Raw genomic sequence first — 21,473 nt, forward strand, 5'->3', positions numbered from 1 at the left:
TATAGACATGTTTATTGACCTTGACTCTTTGGCTTTCAGATAGTTGGTATTTGAATATTTTTCTGTTCTAAGATTTAATTATGACCTTTTATTTTAGAATGGATTCTTTCTTCTTGGCTGAGATGTTTAAATATCTTTACCTGTTATTTGCCGATAAAGAAGACATTATCTTTGACATAGAAGATTACATCTTTACAACAGAAGCTCATCTGTTACCTCTTTGGCTCTCTACTACAAATCAAAGCATCTCTAAGAAGAATACAGTAGGTTATGTTTTTTAATTAAATGTTTTATTGTCTTTTATGTGTTTATTTTTCCAAGTGAAAAGTAATCTGTGCATAGAATTCAATAAATATATGTATGGTAGGAGGAAAAGTACACTTGATATTTTCTTTGTCTCCTTTATTGCATCCTATATATTCTTATATTTCATTTAATGTTTCATTTGAACAAGCTGCAATGTTAAGTAAAATAATTATTTTTATTTACATAACATTCTTTTATATTGTAGACTTCAGAATATACAGAACTGGATGACAGTAATTTTGATTGGACTTGTCCAAACACTCAGATTCTCTTCCCTAATGATCCGTTGTATGCTCAGAGCATTCGTGAACCCTTGAAAAATGTGGTGGATAAGAGCTGTCCTAGAGGCATCATCAGAGTGTAAGATGTATTATTTTATATTTGTTAATATTAAAGTTAATTGTTCGTAAATGATAGAGAATGTAAGGAACATGTAACAGCCAAAAAGACGTTTACTTAGACCAAAAATATTGAAGCATATAGTTACCAGTAATTAAAAGTTATTCATTGGTAAAGTTATATGAAAAAGTTTATTCCGCAGTAATGTCTTTTTCGTATGGAAATTTTCTTACGGAAATTTATTATGGTGTATCTTTTGTTTAATGAACTAAGTATTAATGGTCAGTGGGTGGCATATAGTAGTTTTTAACTTCTGTAGTTCATTTTTACCCAGAATAGTTCCATCAGACATTTCCACATGTCTTGTATATGTAGAAAATATTTAAAAAATATTTTTCCTTTAACTGTGTTTTCTACATAAGGAAAGTATAGATTTTGTTTTAATTGATTTTATTTTTTGATGAAGTACTTATTCTTGATTTTTAAATAAATTTTTTTGGCTTAATGAGTTCATTTTTTTCCCAAATAGTTACATTGAAAAGCCATTAATAAATTAAAAAAATTTTTTGAGTATTGTTACTCACTGATAGAAGTATTGTTTTACTTTTAAAATATTGGGAGAAAAGTCTGTTTTTCAAGGGAGAAATCGGTAATAACAAATCCCCAAGCCAACCTATCCTGTACCTTCAAATAGTTTATAAGGCTGTTGACTAAGACAGTCCTGCAGATAATATACATGCTTTGATAATTGTAAAATATTTGAGAGTTATACCACTTAATAACCTAAGTAATATATGGGAAAATAACTGTTTCCAGTTTTTTCCAGTTTCACTAGTTCTATAACTAGCAATTTTGCAAATACCTACAATTATTTTTATTTGCCTTCTGTTTTTCCCCAGTTCTGATTTGTAGTTTTTTAAACCTTGTCTGTAATTACTTTTAGCAGAGAGGAGAGTTTCAGGAGTGGAGCTAAACCCCCTCTGAGAGCCCGAGATTTCATGGCCACTAACCCTGAACATTTAGAAATCTTGAAGAAGATGGGGGTGAGTTTGATTCACCTCAAAGATGGGAGAGTCCAGTTGGTTCAACATGCAATCCAAGTAAGCCATTGCTGTACTAATTAGATACCATCTCTGCCCTCTGTGGTCTCATTAGCTTGAATAAGATAATGACATTTGGCTTTCTAAAAACTTTTAATAGATGATTTAGAGAATCATTCTAGAATTTTAGGACTTGGAGAGGTATCTTGGAAAGCCATGTAATTCAACCCTTTCATAGGCTAGATCAATTAAATCACAAAAAGGTTAGGTAGTTTGCTTAAATTGGTATAGTCAAATGTAGGGCTAAAATCCAAATTTTTCTGTTTTTCAGCCCCTTGTCTTTCCATAATTTAGAGCATAATCTTAAAAGCTAATAATTAGTTTTAATATCTCTGTAGTTTACAGTATTTTAGTTTCCAAAACATTCCTGAATCTAAGTATTTTATTCGTTATGGAAATCAAAAGTTGCATGTACATGTCTATGCCTAGGAAAGATAACAAATTTCCCTTTTGGGAAAATTCTATTGTTTTTTTGCTGGAAAAGCTTTCATAACATGAGGCCTTTTAATTACCCAGCTTATTAGTATATTGATTCTGAGAAAACTACATAGTTTGCTAAATAATTTCAACCTGGATCCATACCAGGTATCCCTTAAATTCAGCCTTCCCACAACCTTAGTTTCTGTCTCGGAATTCTGTTTCATCTCTGTTGTCACATCCATCCTTCCTCAAAGAGTATTCTATCCACTTCCTTATGTTTCACTTCCTGTCACTTCTCAGTAGTGGGAGTGACATCTCTAACTACATTACTTTTACTTATGCCACCAATGACATAATTACCACCCAATGGCCTCTTAATCCTTACTTGATTGAATTTTTCTGTAACTGTTGACTGACCTCTTTTTAAAACCTATCCCTTTCTTGGCTTCCAGGGCATTCCAGCAACATACATCTTTCCTACTTTTCTGTTCTTTGCTTTGTGGATTCCTTTGGAGCTCTCCTTTTTTGGTACAACCACTCAACGTAGGCACTGCCAAAGAACCTGGATCATACCCTTTTCTCTCTATACTCTTCTTCAGCAGTCTCCTCCGTTTCTACAAGTTCAGCTGTCGTCTTTGTACACATGATTTCTTAGATACACATAGGTAACCCTGACTCCTAATTCAGCTTTAGTCTGCCTGTCATACGTGTCTGCATCTCCGTCTCAATCTGTCCAAACCTGATTTAATTATCTCTTCCTGTCCCCACCTCAGTCCATCTCTTTTCCTTTTTGTTGTCCGTCTCAGTAGACCCTAACATCATTCTCCTAAGTCACCGAAACTGGACATACCAAGATAGGCTTGAACTTGTCTCTGTGTCCCAACCCTCTCTGTTTTCTTTCATCCTCTGACTCCTGTCAAATCCAAATGGCTTTTCCTGTACAGTCTCAGGAATCCACCTTCTTTCTACCATAGTCAGGCATTCTTTAGCTTTTCCTCTGTTAAGACTCAATTCACATGTCATTCTAAATATTTCCCAGATCCACACTGGCAGAATCAATCATTCCCTTGTCTGTGCTGCTAGTCTACTTTCCCACTGGAGAATTTTATCATAGGTAATTTTACCTGTCTGTCTCCTCTGGATACAAACTTCTTAAAGTGAAAGACTATCTCCCCACTTCCTAGTGAAGTGCTGGAGCCCAACACTAATAGATGCCTGATACATATATTTTGAATTTAATCTGGTTGTTGGTTCGTAATTCCAAAGAAGCGAAGTGTGGGTCAGGTATGAGGTTTATTTCTGAAAAGAGGAAGCAGTGGGGAGAAATCAAGCATAGTATTAGCATTTGAGCATTTGGTGGAAGTCTAATACTCCCATTTGTATCAGAGTGGTTTGTAGAACAGTGAAAGAGACATTGATAAAGATTATAAATTTACTTTCAGAAAATATTTCCAGAAGTAATATTTTTGAGGACAAAAAAAGCCATAAAATATTTGATAGGGACCAAAACTGAAAGGGAAAATTATTGTAGTAGTATTTAAGAAATCAGAAAGTTGAAAGTTTTCATAAGGAAAGGATAAAATGAATTTGTTTTTTTCCTAGGCTGCTAGTTCAATTGATGCTGAAGATGGGTTGAGGTTCATGCAGGAGATGATTGAACTGTCAAGTCAGCAACAGAAAGAACAGCAGCTACCTCCACGAGCTGTACAGATTGTTTCCCACCCGTTTTTTGGCAGGGTAGTGTTGACTGCTGGACCAGCTCAGTTTGGGCTAGATCTGTCTAAACATAAAGAGGTGTGTACACTTACAATGTACTTGTTTAAATTGAAGTTAAAGTATTGTGTAAGTATTATCTAATTTCTTAGTTGCTCTAATTTATTAAACCTAAATATTTAATTTATTAAAACCTAAATATTCACTCTCCCACATTAAAGAAGATTAAAGTTAAAAACATATCTTGAAAATTTTGAGTCATAATTTATGTATACAACATACTTATAGGATTTTACTTAAAATATTGTTTAGATACTGTCCATTTCTTGGCCTGTTTTCTAATTTAGTATCTTTAAATTATCTAACAATGGGTTTTGGGACTTTCTAACCACTACTAGAACCTTTTGTTGAACAATAAGCTAACTTGGAGCCTTAACGTAGAGAACAGCTCTAAAAGCAGAGGTGTTTTGGCCCAAGTGGCTATGGAAAGTGATGCTGAGGTCCCACCAGGCCAATAGGAAGACCACTAAGCTAGCCCATCCCCTTAGTTTTAACACAGGAAACAAAGACCTGCATTGCTAAACACTGCACAAGTGTATCTAATTGGTTGCAGAGTTGGGACCAGACCCAAGTAGCCTGACCATCTAAAGCCAATGGTCTTTGAACTCCATTACCCCTAATTTAGGCCATTTTTATATGTGTATTTTAAAGCTATATAGGTTTATGGATTGACTCATCCACTCAGCACCTCTTTATTGAGTCCCTACTATATTCTAGGCACTGTTTTATTAGATGTTTGCTGTATATCAAGTTTACAAAGCCAATGAAGATCCATGCCCTCATGGAGTTTATGTTCTAAGAGAGGGATATTAAAACATCTTTATTTTAGCATCTTTAAAGTCAGTTCTCTAGTGGATTTAATTTTTCTAAGAAGAAGAACTGCTTACAGATTCATGTAGACTAAATCCAATTTTTTCCTCTTTCAAAATTTTTTCTGGCTACCAGTGATGATTTAAAAATGGTTACCAGCTATTTTAATTGTGGGTGTGGGTACATAGTGAAACTGCCTACAGATTTACGTATTCCAACTTTACCACTCACTAACATTGTGTCTTTGAGCATACTAGGTAAACTGAGTCTCAGTTTCCCCATATGTAAAATGGAAATATCATCTGTATTATTTTTCTTAGAGTTTTTATAAAGATCAGATTTAGTCATTTATGTAAAAATGCTTTATAAACTGCAGAGCACAGTAAAATGTCAGTTGGGTACTATATGATATGCAAAATGTTCAAAACAAAAATTTATATATTGGATGTGTTATCATTAGAAAAGAAATAAGGCTTATTTAAAACTCTAGATAGTGAGTGATTTGAGAAGATAAAGGAATATTTAAGTTACTTTTATTTCTGACAGACGAGAGGATTTGTTGCAAGCAGTAAACCATACAATGGTTGTTCAGAGCTTACTAACCCCGAGGCAGTGATGGGAAAAATCGCTTTGATACAAAGAGGACAGTGCATGTTTGCAGAAAAGGCACGCAACATTCAGAATGCTGGTGCCATTGGTGGCATTGTTATTGGTGAGTAATCCTCTGTGCCATTGTGTTGATGAGGAGGAGATGATTTTTAGGATTTTTTCCTTGTATTTTTCAAAATTTTATTGGAATTCATCATATTATTTTTACTTCACTAGTCAGTGTAATGGATGGGTAATCCAGTGACACTCTTAATAATTTCTATGTATCTTGTATCTTTTTTGAAAGTCTAGATTTAGGTTTCTGTATATTAATGCCAGTGAAAGTGTGTGTGAAGGCAGGGTACCCCAAAGCACCCAACACTATGGATAAAAAATGTGCTTTGAGATCCAAAGCCCCTTAAAGGCAAGAATTACACCCTGTCACCTCCAGTGGGGAGCCATTAAAAATACTCATTCCTCCACAAAGTTGCAGGGTTTGGAGTCAAATACATGGGGGAACAGTTCCTGGCTCTGCCACAAGATCATGGTGTAACCTTGGCCTTGGCCCAGCTTTAGTTTATCAGTTTATTCAATAGAATTTTTTTTTTAAGCTCCAGTGAAAATGTTAATAAATATCTTTTAGGTGGTTGTAAGGTTTGAAGATAATAATACATAAAATTTCTTAGCATAAGGGCTTACATACCATAGGTATAAGTACTAATTGCTAGCAAATTTTTATTTTCTTCGGTCTTTTTCCACTGAAATTACAAACTCAAATCATTTTACCTCTGCATTTTCAACCAGTGTGTTCTGCTTTTTTATTTTTCATAGAAAATCACTTATAACAGGCAGTCCGTGACTGTCAGGGAAAATACGCATTTTGACACTATAAGTAAATAGTTTATATTCAGAACTAGAACTAGAAGACCTGAGGTCACATCCTAATTATGAAGTTTTTATAGTGTCTCTCACAGGGGAGATCTATTTTTGAATTTTTTCTTTCTTATTAGAATAGATTTCCTTTTTGAATTCAAGATAAATAAAAAGACATTTAAAATAAGATATTAGGATTTAGGGGCTCCTGAATGGCTCAGTCAGTTAAACATCGACTCTTAGTTTCAGCTCAGGTCATGATATCACGGTTCATGGGTTCGAGCCCCACGTCAGGCTTTGCACTGCTGGTGTGGAGCCTGCTTAGGATTCTGTCTCTGCCCCCACCCCCCCTTGCACGTGTGCTCTCTTTCTCTCTCTGAAAATAAATAAATAAATAAAACATAAAAATATATGTTAAGGTTTATTTTAATGAAAATAATTTATGATGTTTAAAATATTAGGATTTCTTTCAATGAAAAAAAATTATTTATTGTCTATGCCTACTTTAAAATTTTTTTAATTTTTTTTATTTTTGAGAGAGAGAGAGAGAGAGTGCATGTGCGCACGCACAAGCCAGGAGGGACAGAGAGAGAGGGAGACACAGAATACAGAGCAGGCTCCAGGCTCTGAGCTGTCAGCACAGAGCCCAATGTGGGGCTCGAACTCATGAACCGCGAGATCATGACCTGAGCCGAAGCCAGACACTTAACTAACTGAGCCACCCAGGCGCTCCTGTCTTTGCCTACTTTTGAGCCACAGTAATGGAGTAGAGAACTGCATAGTCCAAAACATTCACTTTCTGGCCAATTACAGAAACAGGTTGCTGATGCTCCGCTCAAATCATCTCTCTATCCTTAGTTATTTTCCACACAGAGATATCTTTTATTGAAGAATTTAATGCTTGTCATCACTATCACTTTGAACACCTCTTCACCAAGACTTTAAAATATAAAAAGTAAAGTCTGGAACATAAGTGGAATAGTTACCATTTTCCCTATAAAGTGTGACTCTTGTGGTATTCTCTACTCTGCGAGGTTTGTCAAGTCAAATGTTGTCTTTAGTAGTTATTAGTAGCAGAATCCTCTACTGAGTTCTGTGGGTAAACAAGAGGCAATGATCTTTATTCTCAGAAAATTTAATTTTTAAAAGGAAGCTTTCTTGTATTATAATTTCTTTTTCCTATGTTTTTTTGTTTCTGATGAAGTATTTTGTTTTTTCTAGTTTTAATTGTAAATAAATGAGCTAATAATTAAGACTAAGTTTTTTACCACAAGTACTAGAAGTAAAAATTATCTTAGAATAATCATTTGTCTGCAAGAGACAGTAATTGATTAAACTGGTTTAAGATGGAAAGTTTGTTTACTACATGGGACTGGATTATTTTAATTGAACACGAAAGAAGTTCAACTGAGCAAAAATCATCAGGAACCATGATTTTTTTAAGTAGCATTTTTCACATCTGTCTGTCTCTTTTCTCTGGGTCTTCCTAGACTCTCTTCTCTGCATCTCTTTGCAGTTCTGCTTCACTCTCCAGCTTCTCACCAGCTTGTTCCCTCTTTGCCCATTAGTTCCAAGAAGTCATTGTAAAATTGCAGCCTCACCCATGAGTCTGTTATTTTACTAGATCACTACCCACTGCTAACCGGAGCAGTCATTCTGTGTGCCACTTCTAGGTCCTCCAGAGAGACTGTCAGGTGGCCATGCTTGTCTAGTCAGTTATTGCTAAGGAGGTGGGTCCTCAGAGCAAGCTCTCTGAGAAGGGACAGGGAGGTTCTTCACCTGGCGTGTGCAGTTAGAGGTGGACATGGCCGGCCCCGTGGTCAAACAGTATTGAGCAGTCCTACTGCGGTTAGCTAACCAATGTAAACTAACAGTAATGGTCACCTCAACTTACAGAGCGAAAACGACTATCATAATTCTTCTTTGTGAGCAGTATATAAAAAAGAACTACCAATAGGTAGTTTGGTAAATGCCATTAAAGGAAATCTTAAGCAACAATAAAATTTCATTCATAGTTCTATCATTGTAATCCAAGTCTGAGTGAAAAATCCAAGGCTTTTCATAAGCATATGGAAGTTTTTAGTCATAATCATAGAATATTGAGTTCTATTTTTTTCATGTAATAATAATCTGTTTTCCTGGGTGTCCCATCAAGTACTTAATTATAATTTACTTATAATAGTTCACAGTTGTTCACAATTATAAGTAGCACTCCAGTAAACTACTTTGGGAGTAAATCATTTTGCTTCTTTTGAGTTCTTTCCTCAGGATAAATTTCTAGGAGTGGAATTAGTGAGCCCCAAGTATGTTCATTTTTATGATTCTTGATGCATAAAATAAATGCTGCCAACAGGGAAAAAAAACAGTAAAGTTTTGTCTGTAGATCTTTTTAATGGACAGATGTTTTTATGTTTGCTGTATTCATTTTCTGCTAGATGACAATGAGGGGAGCAGCAGTGATACTGCCCCTCTGTTCCAGATGGCAGGTGATGGGAAGGACACAGATGACATCAAGATCCCCATGCTATTCTTATTTAGTAAAGAAGGAAGTATCATACTGGATGCCATCCGGGAATATGAGGAGGTAGAGGTGCTCCTTTCTGACAAAGCAAAAGATAGAGGTAAGTGTAAAAAAAATCCTTGATTTTGATGTAGCTTAGCATTAGTTTTACTAGTTTGATAACAAAAATGAGTTATAGAAAGTTATTTTTTGTGCACTGGTAAAAGAAGTTAAAAAGAAGATGCTTTCAAAATATATTTTTCTTTTGGAAATAAGAGTTGCAAAACATTTACTTTGTTTGCTGACTTAGAATGCTTTCAGAATAATGTTTTTTACATGTAATTTATCATTTTTGCTATGGTCCTGCCCAGTGATAAACATACGGGGGAATATATCAAGAGAGTCAATTTAAATACCCACACATGTTCACCATTCAGTTCTGCTGATACTAGATCTTACATTTCTTTTATAAGGAATAAAAAGAGATTGTATCGAGTGGTATTGTATACAGTATACTAGTTAGGTTTCAGCAGGCCACCAATAATCAAATGACCACTGTCTTGTTGAAGGCAGTACAAATCTAGCAGCTTCTACCCACTGAGGTGTAGGTTTATCACATAGAGATTTATAAGTTATAAGAGATATAAGTGATGTCTGAAGAACAAGGCAGCATGCCTTAATTCACGATAATATATAGTCCTCTATAGGCCACAATGTTTGTTAGTTATTTGAAAGCTATTCGAAACCCAAATTATTGTATAAACGGCAGGTCTTACTGGTATTCTCTTATATTTCACATCCTGGGATAGTGGAGAAATGAGGGAAAGTGAACCATCAGACATAGACTACTACCATCCTGCTTATGGTAGCCGCACCTCCTGATCTACTGGAGGAGCCTGGAGGGAGAACTCTATTTCTCCCATTACCTGTAAATGGCTAAAGTTGTGTAATTGGTGCAGGTTGTTGAATCCCCTGGGATGTTTGTTTCACAGATATGTAGGAAACTGATTCAGTTCAGTGTAACTTCCAGGTGAAACAGTAAAAAAAAAAAGGTTAGCTATAACCTAGTGCTAGCCAAGTCAGTGTTGTTTTGTCTTGTCTTCTCATTCTTACAGTGCTTTATTCTTCTTTGAGATCCTTTCAAGTGTCAACTATTTAAGAACAACAGAGTAGGACATATGTACATAAGGATGTAGAGTTGGGAACAACAGAATAGAAAGGATTTCTAATCTTAAATCCTCCTGTGTTTGTGATTTTATTTCCCCAAGTCCTTTTGCTCAACTCTTTCCTACTTATATGCATTTATGCACATCAAACACAGGCAAATTATTATTCCGTATAAGTCTTTAATGCCTTTGCTTTTCTCCCCCCATTTTGTGCTACCATTGGAATTTCAGCAGCAATATTAAAAGGTAAAATGATTCCAAGCTACATTATTAACAGTAGTAAGTATCTTGCATTAATAAGCCTTAAATTATATATATGTATATATGTATTTGTGTATGTGTATATATCCACACACACGCATATGCAAATATATATATATATATATATAATTGTGTTTCAGTGGATATCATGATAATTATCTTGTTTAATGTGATTAGATTATTTTCATGTCTAGTCAGCTGTCCCATGATAATAATTCTTTTTCAATCCTGTCATAACAAATCCTGTGAATTATATATCCATATAATAGATGAATTCGCTAGTCCATGTCAATGCAAGAGTCAGTCTAACAAAGATGTTGTTTTGGCATGCGTTACTTTTGATCACTTTCATTTGAAAACAGTATAAAGTATGTAAAATATCGACTTTGTTTTAGAAATGTGTATGTGTGTAGGAGTACATGGGATTAGGACTACAAGATCATAGCAAAGCATGTGCTTCCCATACTAGAGAAAGAATGTGAGAAAAGATAAATTCTATAGGTAGCGCCCCCCCCCCATCTGTGGGAGATATGTTCCAAGACCCCCCAGTGGGTGCCTGAAACTGGATAGTATATCGATCTGTATATTTGCCATGTTTTCCTATGCATACATACCTGTAATAAAGTTTAATTTATAAAGTAGACACGATAAAAGGTTAATAATTATAACTAATAATAAACTAGAACAGTTATGACAATATACTGTAATGAGACTTAGGGGAATGTGGGCTTTCTCCAAATATCTTATTGTACTATACTCATCCTTCTTCTTGTGGTGATGTGAGATGATAAATTCCTACGTGATGAGATGAAGTGAGGTGAATGACATAGGCATTGTGACAGTATTAGGCTGCTAGTGACCTTCTGATGCTGTGTCAGGAGGAGGAGAGTCATCTGCTTCCTGACCATGGTTGACTGCAGCTAACTGAAACCTCAGAAAGGGAAACTGTGAATAAGGCAGGAGTGGATTACTGTACGAAAAGTATTATCTGAACAGTGTTCTATTTTAAGGACCTTGCAGTAAAAGGGCTTTACTTAAATTATATGTATTTTAAAGTTTTGCCGGTCTCTAAATTTGTTGAACTGTGATTCTGTTATAGAGTCATCTTTTGACACAAAGTCTTGAAAAATTCCCTTTTTTATGTAGGTCTTTCAGGCACTGTACAACTATATTTACTAAATCAATGTAACACTATTATCAATACGACAAAAAAGTCAATAATAGTTTTAGTAAATCAACTACTTCATTCAGAATACTTAGGAAAATATCCTAAGAAGTTAATGTCTGTGGTGGTTGTCATTGATCTGTCTTGTGCCATTACTGCATGCATCAGTGTTTCTCTTCTGCATCACAATCAGCTGACGTACTTGTTACAAGTGTAGATTCCAGAGTCCTACTCCAGAATATTGAATCAGACTCTCTGAAGGCAGGGGACCAGAATCTGACATTTTAAACAAGCATCGCAGATAATCCCACTCAGCTACACTTTAAGAAGCACTGAATAGTACTAAGTAGGCACTTTTTTTTTTTTTTTTTTTAAATTTCCATCTATGTCTGAGCCATATTGTACCATCAGGGGTACCAGGTAGGATTGTATAAGTACCCCAAACAATTAGCATCCTTAAAATCTCAACATTAAAATGTCCTCCAGATTGCCCTTTAAAAATCTCATTGCACAAATCCATACTTCCTGTATAATGTCATACAGTTTGGATCGAGCAGTTCTTCCAACATATTAATACAGAAAATAGAAGTCCAGAACAAGCCCCCCACTCCCACTGTTAACTGTCTTATTCTGAGAAGTCCCAGCCATTAATACAGAAATATCTGCAACAGTCCTATCTGCTAGCAAAAATGTTCACGTATCTTACTACGCATTCTTCAGAAGTAAAGCATTCTTAATTTATCAAGTGGAAACATTGCTTCCTTGGGTCAAACCAGTCATACATCTAAAAGTTAAGTTATCCACAGAAGTTTTAATATTATGTCTGTCATGTGTGCCCCATCTTCCCAAATTTCAAGAGTTTATAAAGGTACTTAGTCCAAACCTGTGCTCACAAACAAAATACACTGTGCTCTTTCATTTGGGTCCAAATTTCAAACAGTTTATAGTTAAGAATCCATTTCCCTTTCTCAGTATTTTCAAGGGGAAAAGACTCGTCATTTTAAAGGTTCAATACATTATCATGCTTGCAGTTTACAGTGTAGGCCTGTGGTGCCTTAGGAGCTGTAGAAGGATGTTTTCAGGGCTACTCCTATATTTCTGTCTACCTGATAAAGAGGCAGACAGAGAAAATAGGGGAAAGAGAGGAAAGGTGCCATGGTTTGAACTGCTCAAGGTTGAAGTCTGGCAGTGTTATTTTTCCTAAGATTATTTCCCACTGAACTCGATTGGGGTGAATGTGCCCTAAATTTGAACGGTAGGATTTGGGTTGCTATTGGAAAGGATTTGCTTCAGGGAAAAAAATCTAATATGTATGCAGAAGGCCTCTTTGCCTAGAAAGGAGCATCTGAAACCTTCTTTTAAGCAGAACCGATACATACCTACCCTCCTTCTACAACCTGGCATGCTTTCTCATGCGTTTTTGCATTTGGACATCTCTTCCCTCTTTCTGGAAATGCTCATCAATCCCCGTCCCCATCCCCATGGCCCATTTTCTCTTTGAGGACATTTAGCCATCCTGCATACCCAGTTTAAATACCACCTTCTTTATGGAATTTTCTCTTATTCTTATAGGTAAAATTTAAAAGTGTCTTTTTAATGAGTTCTACTTTGACACTCATATCACATTGTACTTCTTTACCTGCCCTCATCTCTGTATTCTTCTTTCAGCAAATGCTGGTTGTACAGATGAATGAATGATTGTGGAACATCCAGTCTCTGAGTCTTTGCCAAGGCTCCCTTGTCCTTTTATTATTAAAACTTAATAACTTTCTTGTCTTTGTATCTTGACATTTTCTTCACTCTTTTTTTGCTTCCTGTGTTTCTGATCTATTCCTGAATTTAATGACATAGCTGTTAATGCACTTAGGATCGTGGTACTCCATGCCAGTGCTAACAGGCACCTTAGAATCAAAATGTGTATTAGTGTGGCAGACACTGACTCCTTCCTTCCTTTTTCTATTTCTCCATCTGCCATTTTTACTTTCCTGATTGCTGCCTCTTTGCTATTTACCAGCTCTTCTCATATATTCCATGTGTTTCCAGACTAGCACTTTTTTCCACTGATCTGTTTGTTTACTCCTATGCCAATAGTACAGGTTTGCTGTTTTGAGTGCATTTTGCTATCTGATAAGGCAACTCTCCTCTCACTAATTCTTTTTACAATTTCTTCACTTCTCGTTGATATATTCTTCCATAAGAACTTGTAAATAGTTCTATCTGCTCCCAAAAGAAAACAAAAAGAAGTAGAATGGGAACATGATGCTTTCATAGAAGTAGGAAGTTTTTGTTAAATATTATGACAGGAACATACTCTTAGCTACAAATATAATTAGATCTTGTTGTGTGTTTTCATTGAGGTTTTATAGTATTAAGTAATATAGTCTTGTTCCTTTCATAATAAATTTGTTTTATAGTTTTTACTTTTATTGTGAAAATGGTACTTAATTTAATCCTAACCAGTTGTTACTAGAGAGAGGTTGTTTGCATATGTATCTTATTTTTACCCTCTTTATCAAGTTCTTTTTTTTAATGGTATTTTTTTAAATTGCGAGTTGCTCTGAGTTTAAGCATACAATACAATTGAAAATGCAATTTGATCTTTTCTTTTCCTATATTTACACCGACTCTTCTGTTTTCTTATCCTTTTGTGTTAGCTAGATTTCCAAAATAATATTACATAATACATGTATCCCTCGGGTGATTTTGCCAAAAGCACAATTTTTATTACTAGACAAAACAGCACTACGCCCTTTCCTGTCCTTCTAAAACTAGATTAATACAATTCTAGAAAAAAACTTGAAGGTTTTCTTTTTGTTTTCCCTTGAACTTAGGGTAGCCTAGTGTAAATGAGCGCCAAGCAGCCAGTTTCCGCTTTCTCTTCTTTGGTCACCACCATAGTTTTCCTGATTGTCGAATTCAAGTGTACCTTTTCCACAGCTTAGAAGAGAATGTGGAGACTCCCCCAACCCCCCCCCCCCCCCCCGCCAAGAACTTAAACTTCCCTAGTCAGATAATCCTACTTAGAGTACGCATAAACACACCTGTCTGTACCTTCCTGCATACTTGTATTTCCTTTAGTTTTTCTGGTTTTATAATATGTCCATCTTCCCTTCCTTCTTTGATGGATTAACTCTACTTTTAAATCTGAGCTCAAGTGTCAGTTTCCAAAGGAAACCCTCAACTCTATTCTTTCCTATTCCCTGTAACCTTTCCTAGCAACATAAAACATGTCACAGTTAGAGTTTTCCATTTATTTTGTGTGATTATTTGGAAATGTTTTCCCCACCTGGACTAAAAGATCCATAAGGGCAAATCTGGTGTCTGTTTTTGCCTCGTTTTACCCCCAGTACCTTGCACAGTGCCCATCACACAGAGGACCCTCAGGACTTGCTTGCTGGCTAAGCACAGAGATTGAGGATGAGGCAGCATGGGGCATCAGTGCTGTGGAAGCACTTTCTTGTAGGAACCCCAAATAGGATGCTTCTAGTGGCTTCATTGTATATTCATTACAAGAGGTTTAACCTACTCTTAGCCTTCCAGTGGATTTTAAAATGGTCTTATAATTCATAGACTTACAATAATGAAATACAAGTTTTGTAAATAATCTTAGTTCATGTCTTTATGAAAATATTTAACCACATTAGTACCCTCAAATCATCCAAAATTTTGTATTATTGGCATTGTCATGGCTTACTGCATGGGAATTTCACTTTTCAAAAGAATATTATCTTAAAATATAGTTATGATAAGTGCTGTTTAAAATTTACTCTATTTCGGGGCGCCTGGGTGGCGCAGTCGGTTAAGCGTCCAACTTCAGCCAGGTCACGATCTCGCGGTCCATGAGTTCGAGCCCTGCGTCAGGCTCTGGGCTGATGGCTCAGAGCCTGGAGCCTGTTTCTGATTCTGTGTCTCCCTCTCTCTCTGCCCCTCCCCCGTTCATGCTCTGTCTCTCTCTGTCCCATAAATAAATAAACATTGAAAAAAAAATCTTTAAAATTTACTCTATTTCATATGTTCTCATGTGCAAGCTTTCCTGAATTGAGATATTTAATAAATTTTAGACCTACAATGCAAATCTATGTACACTTAAATAATAGTATTGTTTAGTGTATTCGTTGGCATATTTACTAATCCCCATTGAAGACTTGTCAGTTACTAGAGTCACTCTTTTCAGTTTGGAAGAATGTTTATTTTGTAATGGCACATTTTGCAAAATGAATATACAGAAAACATGTGATTACATGATTAAAGGCAGTCTTTTACTCTTCAGTGTTAATGTTCACTGCTCTGCATTAACATGTTTTTCTTTCTTTTTTATTTCTTCATTTTATTGCAACAACCAGTAGGCTGTTAAAAGTGTGATAGTAAATATTTTGAGTAGGAAAGTAGCATGAAGCTTGTTTCTTTCATGTACAGATCCTGAAATGGAAAATGAAGAACAACCATCCTCTGAAAATGATTCTCAGAGTGCTGAACAGATTACATCAAGTTCTCAGGAGGTTGATTTGGTTGATCAAGAGTCTCCTGAGGAAAGTTCTCTAAACTCTCAACCAGAATCATTATCTCTAGCAGATATGGACAATGCTGCAAGTGTTTCTCCTTCTGAACAGATTTCTAACCCCATGGAAAACCATGAGACTACAAGTCTTGATGGTGAATGTACAGATTTAGATAACCAGCTTCAAGAACAATCAGAAACTGAGGAAGATTCCAATCCTAATGTTAGCTGGGGTAAAAAGGTCCAGCCTATAGACTCCATATTAGCAGACTGGAATGAAGATATAGAAGCATTTGAAATGATGGAGAAAGATGAACTATGACTCACTAAAGAATCTGGTGGTAGGTATTTAAAAAGAAAAGCCAAACTGTGGTTAACAGACACCCGAATACTAAGCAGGCTCTCTAATGCGAGTCTTTAAGTATGGTGATGAGCAACCACGTTCTGACTGAGATAGTTAACATAGGAATCTGGAGCATGCCGTGTTAGAACTGACCTTGCTTAAAACCGTCCCATCAAAAATGGAAACTCCCAACCCTCCCCCTCTCCCCACCCTGACCCCATGACAGCGTCGCGTGCCACCCTGCAGCACCTCAGGCCAGGAAAAGATTGCTGGCGTTCCTAGGAACCAGATTTCTGCAGTCTTGTCAGATAGACAAGAAACAAATTCGGTTAATAGTGGAGAGGAGAATAGGAATTTGTAGAGCTTTCTAATTAAAGGAAGTTCGGCTTTCTTGGTTTTGGGGTTAGAGACTCTTTGGGGGAAAATACAGATGAGTACTGCGGGCATTCTGGTTATGTTGCCTTCACAAAAACACTCAGAGTGACCTAAGTGATTGTGAAGCAGATGCGTTCATGGTGAAAGCAGCCTTTGCTCATCACTTTCACTTGCTTCATTGTGTAACAAATGATCAAGAGGACTTGATTTTTTTTCTCTCCTCACAATGTCCTTTTCATTTAAACCAAAGGTGAAGCCAGTGTACTTTCTCAGTGAGTTCTCTGCATAAAGGCTAATCGTTGGGACCAGGATAAAAGGTCATATAATATATTGTGGAAATTGGTTACTTAATGCTTCTGAAAAATGGAACAAGGGGGAAACTGTAATGTTGTGATAATGAACTTGCCATTGGGCCTTCCATAGGGAAAGCTGTGACTGACCTGAAATGGCACTTAAAGTTCTGTCCTTGTAGGGCAAATTATAAATCTTTTCCAGTTCATCGCTCTTAGAGGTGATTACCTCTAGCCATCAGCCTTACTCCATCCCATGTTTAGTATGCAATTTGAGCCACAAGGGCCACATCGCCAGTAGCTGAGTACATTTTGTTCCATTTTTCTATCTTAGGGAGCCATAATAAAACTGTGGTAGTAATCTGAAAATCCTAGGGAAACTACTATTTTTCTTCTTTGAAACTATGGTTTCTAAAGTTGCACCTAAGGAGTCTGTCACATTTTCTGTTGAATCATGGTTTTTAAGATGTTTCATTTTTGTTTTGTTTTAACAAATATTCCTTCTGATATGGACTTGAAAATTAGTCTATGGTAACCTGTGTAAAAAACTTACACAGTAGCAACTAACAAATAGCCATATAGCTTAATGAGAATTTCTTTTTCTTTTCTTTTCTTTTCTTTTCTTTTCTTTTCTTTTCTTTTCTTTTCTTTTCTTTTCTTTTTTCTTTTCTTTCCTTTCCTTTCTTTTTTTTTTTTTTTGGTGGCAGTCTGGTGCTAGCCACATTTAAGTTTTTAAAAATTGTTGTTGATATCCTATAGACAGCCCTGTAGTTGAAATCGTGGTTTTATTCATTTTATTTATTTTTTAAAACTTACCTAAATCAGTCTAAAGGAGTATTTGTGAGACTTAATTTTCTTTCTCTTTACCATGACATGACCTAATAGTCTTTTCTGAAAACAGTTTTGAGGTACTAATGAACTTAAACTGTATATGGAGCTGTTAAGAGAACAGCAGTGCTGTACTGTAGTTATGTATATTCATGTACAGTGTGTCTTAGATCCCAGGTAGTCATATTCTTTTGTAAGGGGATGAATAGCTGCTTTCAAAAATTCCGGCTAAATGTAACTGGGTCAATGAGTAATAAAACTAATAGAGAAGACACTTTTGGGGGGGAGAGGGGTGGGGAAGAGTAGTTATAAGACCATTATTGGCCCTTAATTAAACCTGACACTAAAGTGGATATTTTAGTCTTTCTGCATGTGAAATTTGGTGTAAGAAGATAGAACTATAATACATACAGTATATGGAAGGATAGATATAGTGCTTTGTTCATCTTAATTGCAAAGCTGCCAAAATAGCTGAAGCTTAATTATTTGACTTGCCTTGATTTGTAGGACTGGGGCTTTGAGAAAAGGAGCAGATGTTCCTCTAAGACTTTGATTACAGAAGCCTTATATACATTGGTTTGATTTTGTATTTGTAGCTCAGAGTCATTGTTGTCTAAATCCAACTTTCTAAGTTAGCAAAACAACGTAAAAAAATTTTTTTCCCCCACAAAGATCTCATGGTAACGAGAACCAGCTTACTCTCCCTTCCTTTGGCCATTAGGGGGAGTTGTTGCCATTCATTGATGTCTAGAAGCACATTGTTCACTTTTTTAGGAAAGTGAATCCTTAAAAAAAAAAAAGAAAAGAAAAAAATTTAAGAAATTATACTTTATACCCAGAAAGAATCATATTTGATTTTTCCCTAGTTAAGAAGGTATAATGTTCAGCTTCAAAACTCCCAGCATTATCATTATTCATTATTATTATTATTATTATTATTATTATTCAATGTACTGCCATGAAGTTGTTTTGAGTTCATTAAAAAATTCCAACAGCATTAGGTTTTTGTTTTTTTTTAATGTTTTTTTTAAATACCTTTGATAGACGTTTTATTTACTTCCTAAATATTCGGGGGATTCTATGAGACCCTGAATTTTAGAAACATCTGGTCTACCTCAGTTAAATGTTGACTGCATAGAAATAGAGATGAAGTGATCACCACAGCCATAAAATTGTTTGAATAAGAAAGATTTATACAATGTTTACAAACCTGGAATCAAGTAAGGAATTTATCTGAAAGTGAAAAGTTAGATATTAGAGCAAATGTTTAATTCAGGTATTTTCAAGTTTTAAAACTTAACTTGTTTACCTACTAAAAATAGCTATAGTTTTTCTGCTTATGAAAGTCCATTGAAATGATAATACCCTAATTTGCAATAATTTTCCCATAAAGTTTTAGGTATGAAAGAATTGTAATTTACTGGATATGTTTAGGATGGGATATTTTGTTGGCAGGTTTTTTTTTTTTTTTTTAACATTTAATAGGCTTCCAACAAGAATACAGTTGTTTCAAGAACAAATTATTTTTTGACATTATACTTTTCCCTTTTTCTTCACAGTATTAGTAAAATGATAAATTGTGCACTCTCTGGTTTTAGTTTCTAATATGCTTATGCTTTTGAGAATTTTTTAAAAATTCAAATTATCATCATAGCCCTTTTTACAATAAAACCAGCATTTGTTCTCTCACCAGACCCCATGTCAGATTCATTATAAAGGAAGCTCAGCATAAGTAATTCAAATCGTGCTTATAATTTTGGAGGTGGGGGGGGCTGATTTAGTAAATATTCCAACCGGTCGTTTTATGCACAAGGCTTCAGTCAGAACATAGAAAAAAAAAAACATTCTGTGAATGAAATATTGTATGTTCAGATTTTATAAAAGACATTTTTAAAAGCCCAATTTACAGCCGTATATTTTCTTATGATGTAATTTATGAAAAAGATGTCTGTACTAACAGGTGCTGTAACACTACTGTTGTTGGATTTTATTGTTTGGTGATAAATGTATACAATATTTCTAAGGGAAACTATGTACTGTGATGTAAAAGTCTGGGCAAAATGTATATAATCCTTGTATATAATTGTGTATTTGATTATAATTACTGATTGTAAAGATTTAATAAAATATGTAAATATTCTGGTCTAGTTTTAATTTGGATTTTTAGCATCACTTTGCCTATCTTAAAAAATTTTTTTTAATGTTTTATTTATTTTTGAGAGAGCGAGCAAGCGAGCAAACAGATGAGGGGCAGAGAGAAAGGGAGATACAGAATCCGAGGCAGGCTCCATTCTCTGAGCTGTTAGCGCAGAGTCTGACGCAGGGCTTGAACCCACAAGCCGTGAGATCCTGACCTGAGCCGAAGTCGGACGCTTAACTGACCGAGCCACCCAGGTGTTCCATGCCTATCTTTATACTTTGGTATCTTTTTAAAAATTTTTTTCATCACTCTGTCTGCCCTTTAATTTTCACTTTACCCCTGGGGGAGTGAATCTGGGAACAGGTTAAGGTATAGAAACAACCACTGAAGAGCTCCACAACTCGAATAGTGCCAAGGACCCTCAGAGCAGAGTTAGAGTTAGTAATTCACAGTGTCAATACTGGTTACATGTTTATGTTTTGAGTTTACTTATATTGAATAAAGTCAGTTCTTTTGACGTTGTCATTTAAAGGAACCCCGAGCCTCTCCTGTTCATTCCAGTGAGGCCATTTCCTTTTAGCAGCCACTTTCAGATATGGTGATACTGTCCTCTTCATCTGTACTGTTCCTGGAGTTTCTGAGCACAGACATCTTGAAAGACCTAATAATAGTCACTAGTATCAATGGGTAATTGCTTTCTTTAAAGACGACCAAGTTGAGACTTGAAGTTCTAAGCATCTTACTCAAAGTTCCGCATTTGGTGACTGGGCAGTGGGATGGGAGCCCTGGTCTGTTTCCTGTGCCCGTGGTCCTTTCCGTGTACCTTCTCCCTTTCTCTGTCTTTACTCCTTCTCCCACCCCATTCCAGTTTCTGCTCCCCTTTTGCTCAGCCACTACCTTCCCACCTGACCACTTTCTCCTCATTGGGGATTGAAGTGTAGAAATGGTAGCATCTATTCTCAGGTTCTTTGGACATTAAATCTCATCTCAGCCTGCCTCCATTCCCCTAGGACAATGCACCACTATTTCAGGAATAGTTTAAAGGATCCAACAGCATCTCTTGGAAGATTTCAACAGGGAGGTTGCCTTTCTTTCCTGGGTAAAGCAAACTTAAGAGTTCTTTCTACTAAGGGGAGCTAAGTAATGTAAGGGTTGAGAATGGTACGTGTCAGCATCGACCTGCTAGTCAAGTTTCTAATTTCCAAAGCCTTGCTCTTGATTGACTCTAATAAGCCTGGTGGTCTGTAGTGTTCCTCTTCAGTGAAGTAGTAAATGGGAGGCCAGTGATGACCCTTGGGGAGGGATCCTCTTAATTCATAAAAGACTTCACTCATCATTCCAGATGACAGAGAAATGCTTAAGTCAGTGGCAAGATGAAGTATAATGCTAAATGAAGAAAAATCTAGAACTGTATGTAAAGTATTAACTCTGTTGTATATGTGGAGACTCTTTATTCAACAAAGACTTAGCACCTCCTGTGTGCTAGACATTATATGAGGCCTGGGAATGTGAACAACGCATAGTAAAGAAGATAGGAAATAAAATAGTTAAATAAGTATGAAAATGAGTTTATGAAGCAAAAGAACTTCCGGTGAGAGGATAGTGATGGAAATCACGATGTAGAATTCTCTTTCAAACAAAATATCAATTACGGTTATCTGTGGATTGTGGGCAATTTCTGTTTCCTTATCTATAACT

The 21,473-nt window shown here is 35.8% G+C and overlaps 1 protein-coding gene across 10 annotated transcripts in view; it reads left to right on the forward strand.

Moving 5' to 3' along the window:
• Nucleotides 1–21,473, forward strand: part of EDEM3 (ER degradation enhancing alpha-mannosidase like protein 3) — an 80,192-nt gene that overhangs the window by 50,212 nt on the left and 8,507 nt on the right. For 2 of the 10 annotated variants that reach the window (XM_019821730.3, XM_023247241.2), the window contains 8 exons: nucleotides 98–263; nucleotides 512–666; nucleotides 1,589–1,745; nucleotides 3,768–3,959; nucleotides 5,295–5,460; nucleotides 8,645–8,830; nucleotides 10,107–10,154; nucleotides 15,718–19,774. In XM_019821730.3, coding sequence (XP_019677289.1) covers nucleotides 98–263; nucleotides 512–666; nucleotides 1,589–1,745; nucleotides 3,768–3,959; nucleotides 5,295–5,460; nucleotides 8,645–8,830; nucleotides 10,107–10,154; nucleotides 15,718–16,121 — 1,474 coding nt within the window. In that variant the 3' untranslated portion in view covers nucleotides 16,122–19,774. Of the gene's footprint in view, nucleotides 1–97; nucleotides 264–511; nucleotides 667–1,588; nucleotides 1,746–3,767; nucleotides 3,960–5,294; nucleotides 5,461–8,644; nucleotides 8,831–10,106; nucleotides 10,155–15,717; nucleotides 19,775–21,473 lie in introns of those variants that run through there. The other 8 variants (XM_019821731.3, XM_019821732.3, XM_019821733.3 and 5 more) reach the window with 8 other exon arrangements.

Source organism: Felis catus, chromosome F1 (genome assembly GCF_018350175.1).
Source record: "Felis catus isolate Fca126 chromosome F1, F.catus_Fca126_mat1.0, whole genome shotgun sequence".
In the NCBI taxonomy this organism is placed as follows: Eukaryota; Metazoa; Chordata; class Mammalia; order Carnivora; family Felidae; genus Felis; species Felis catus.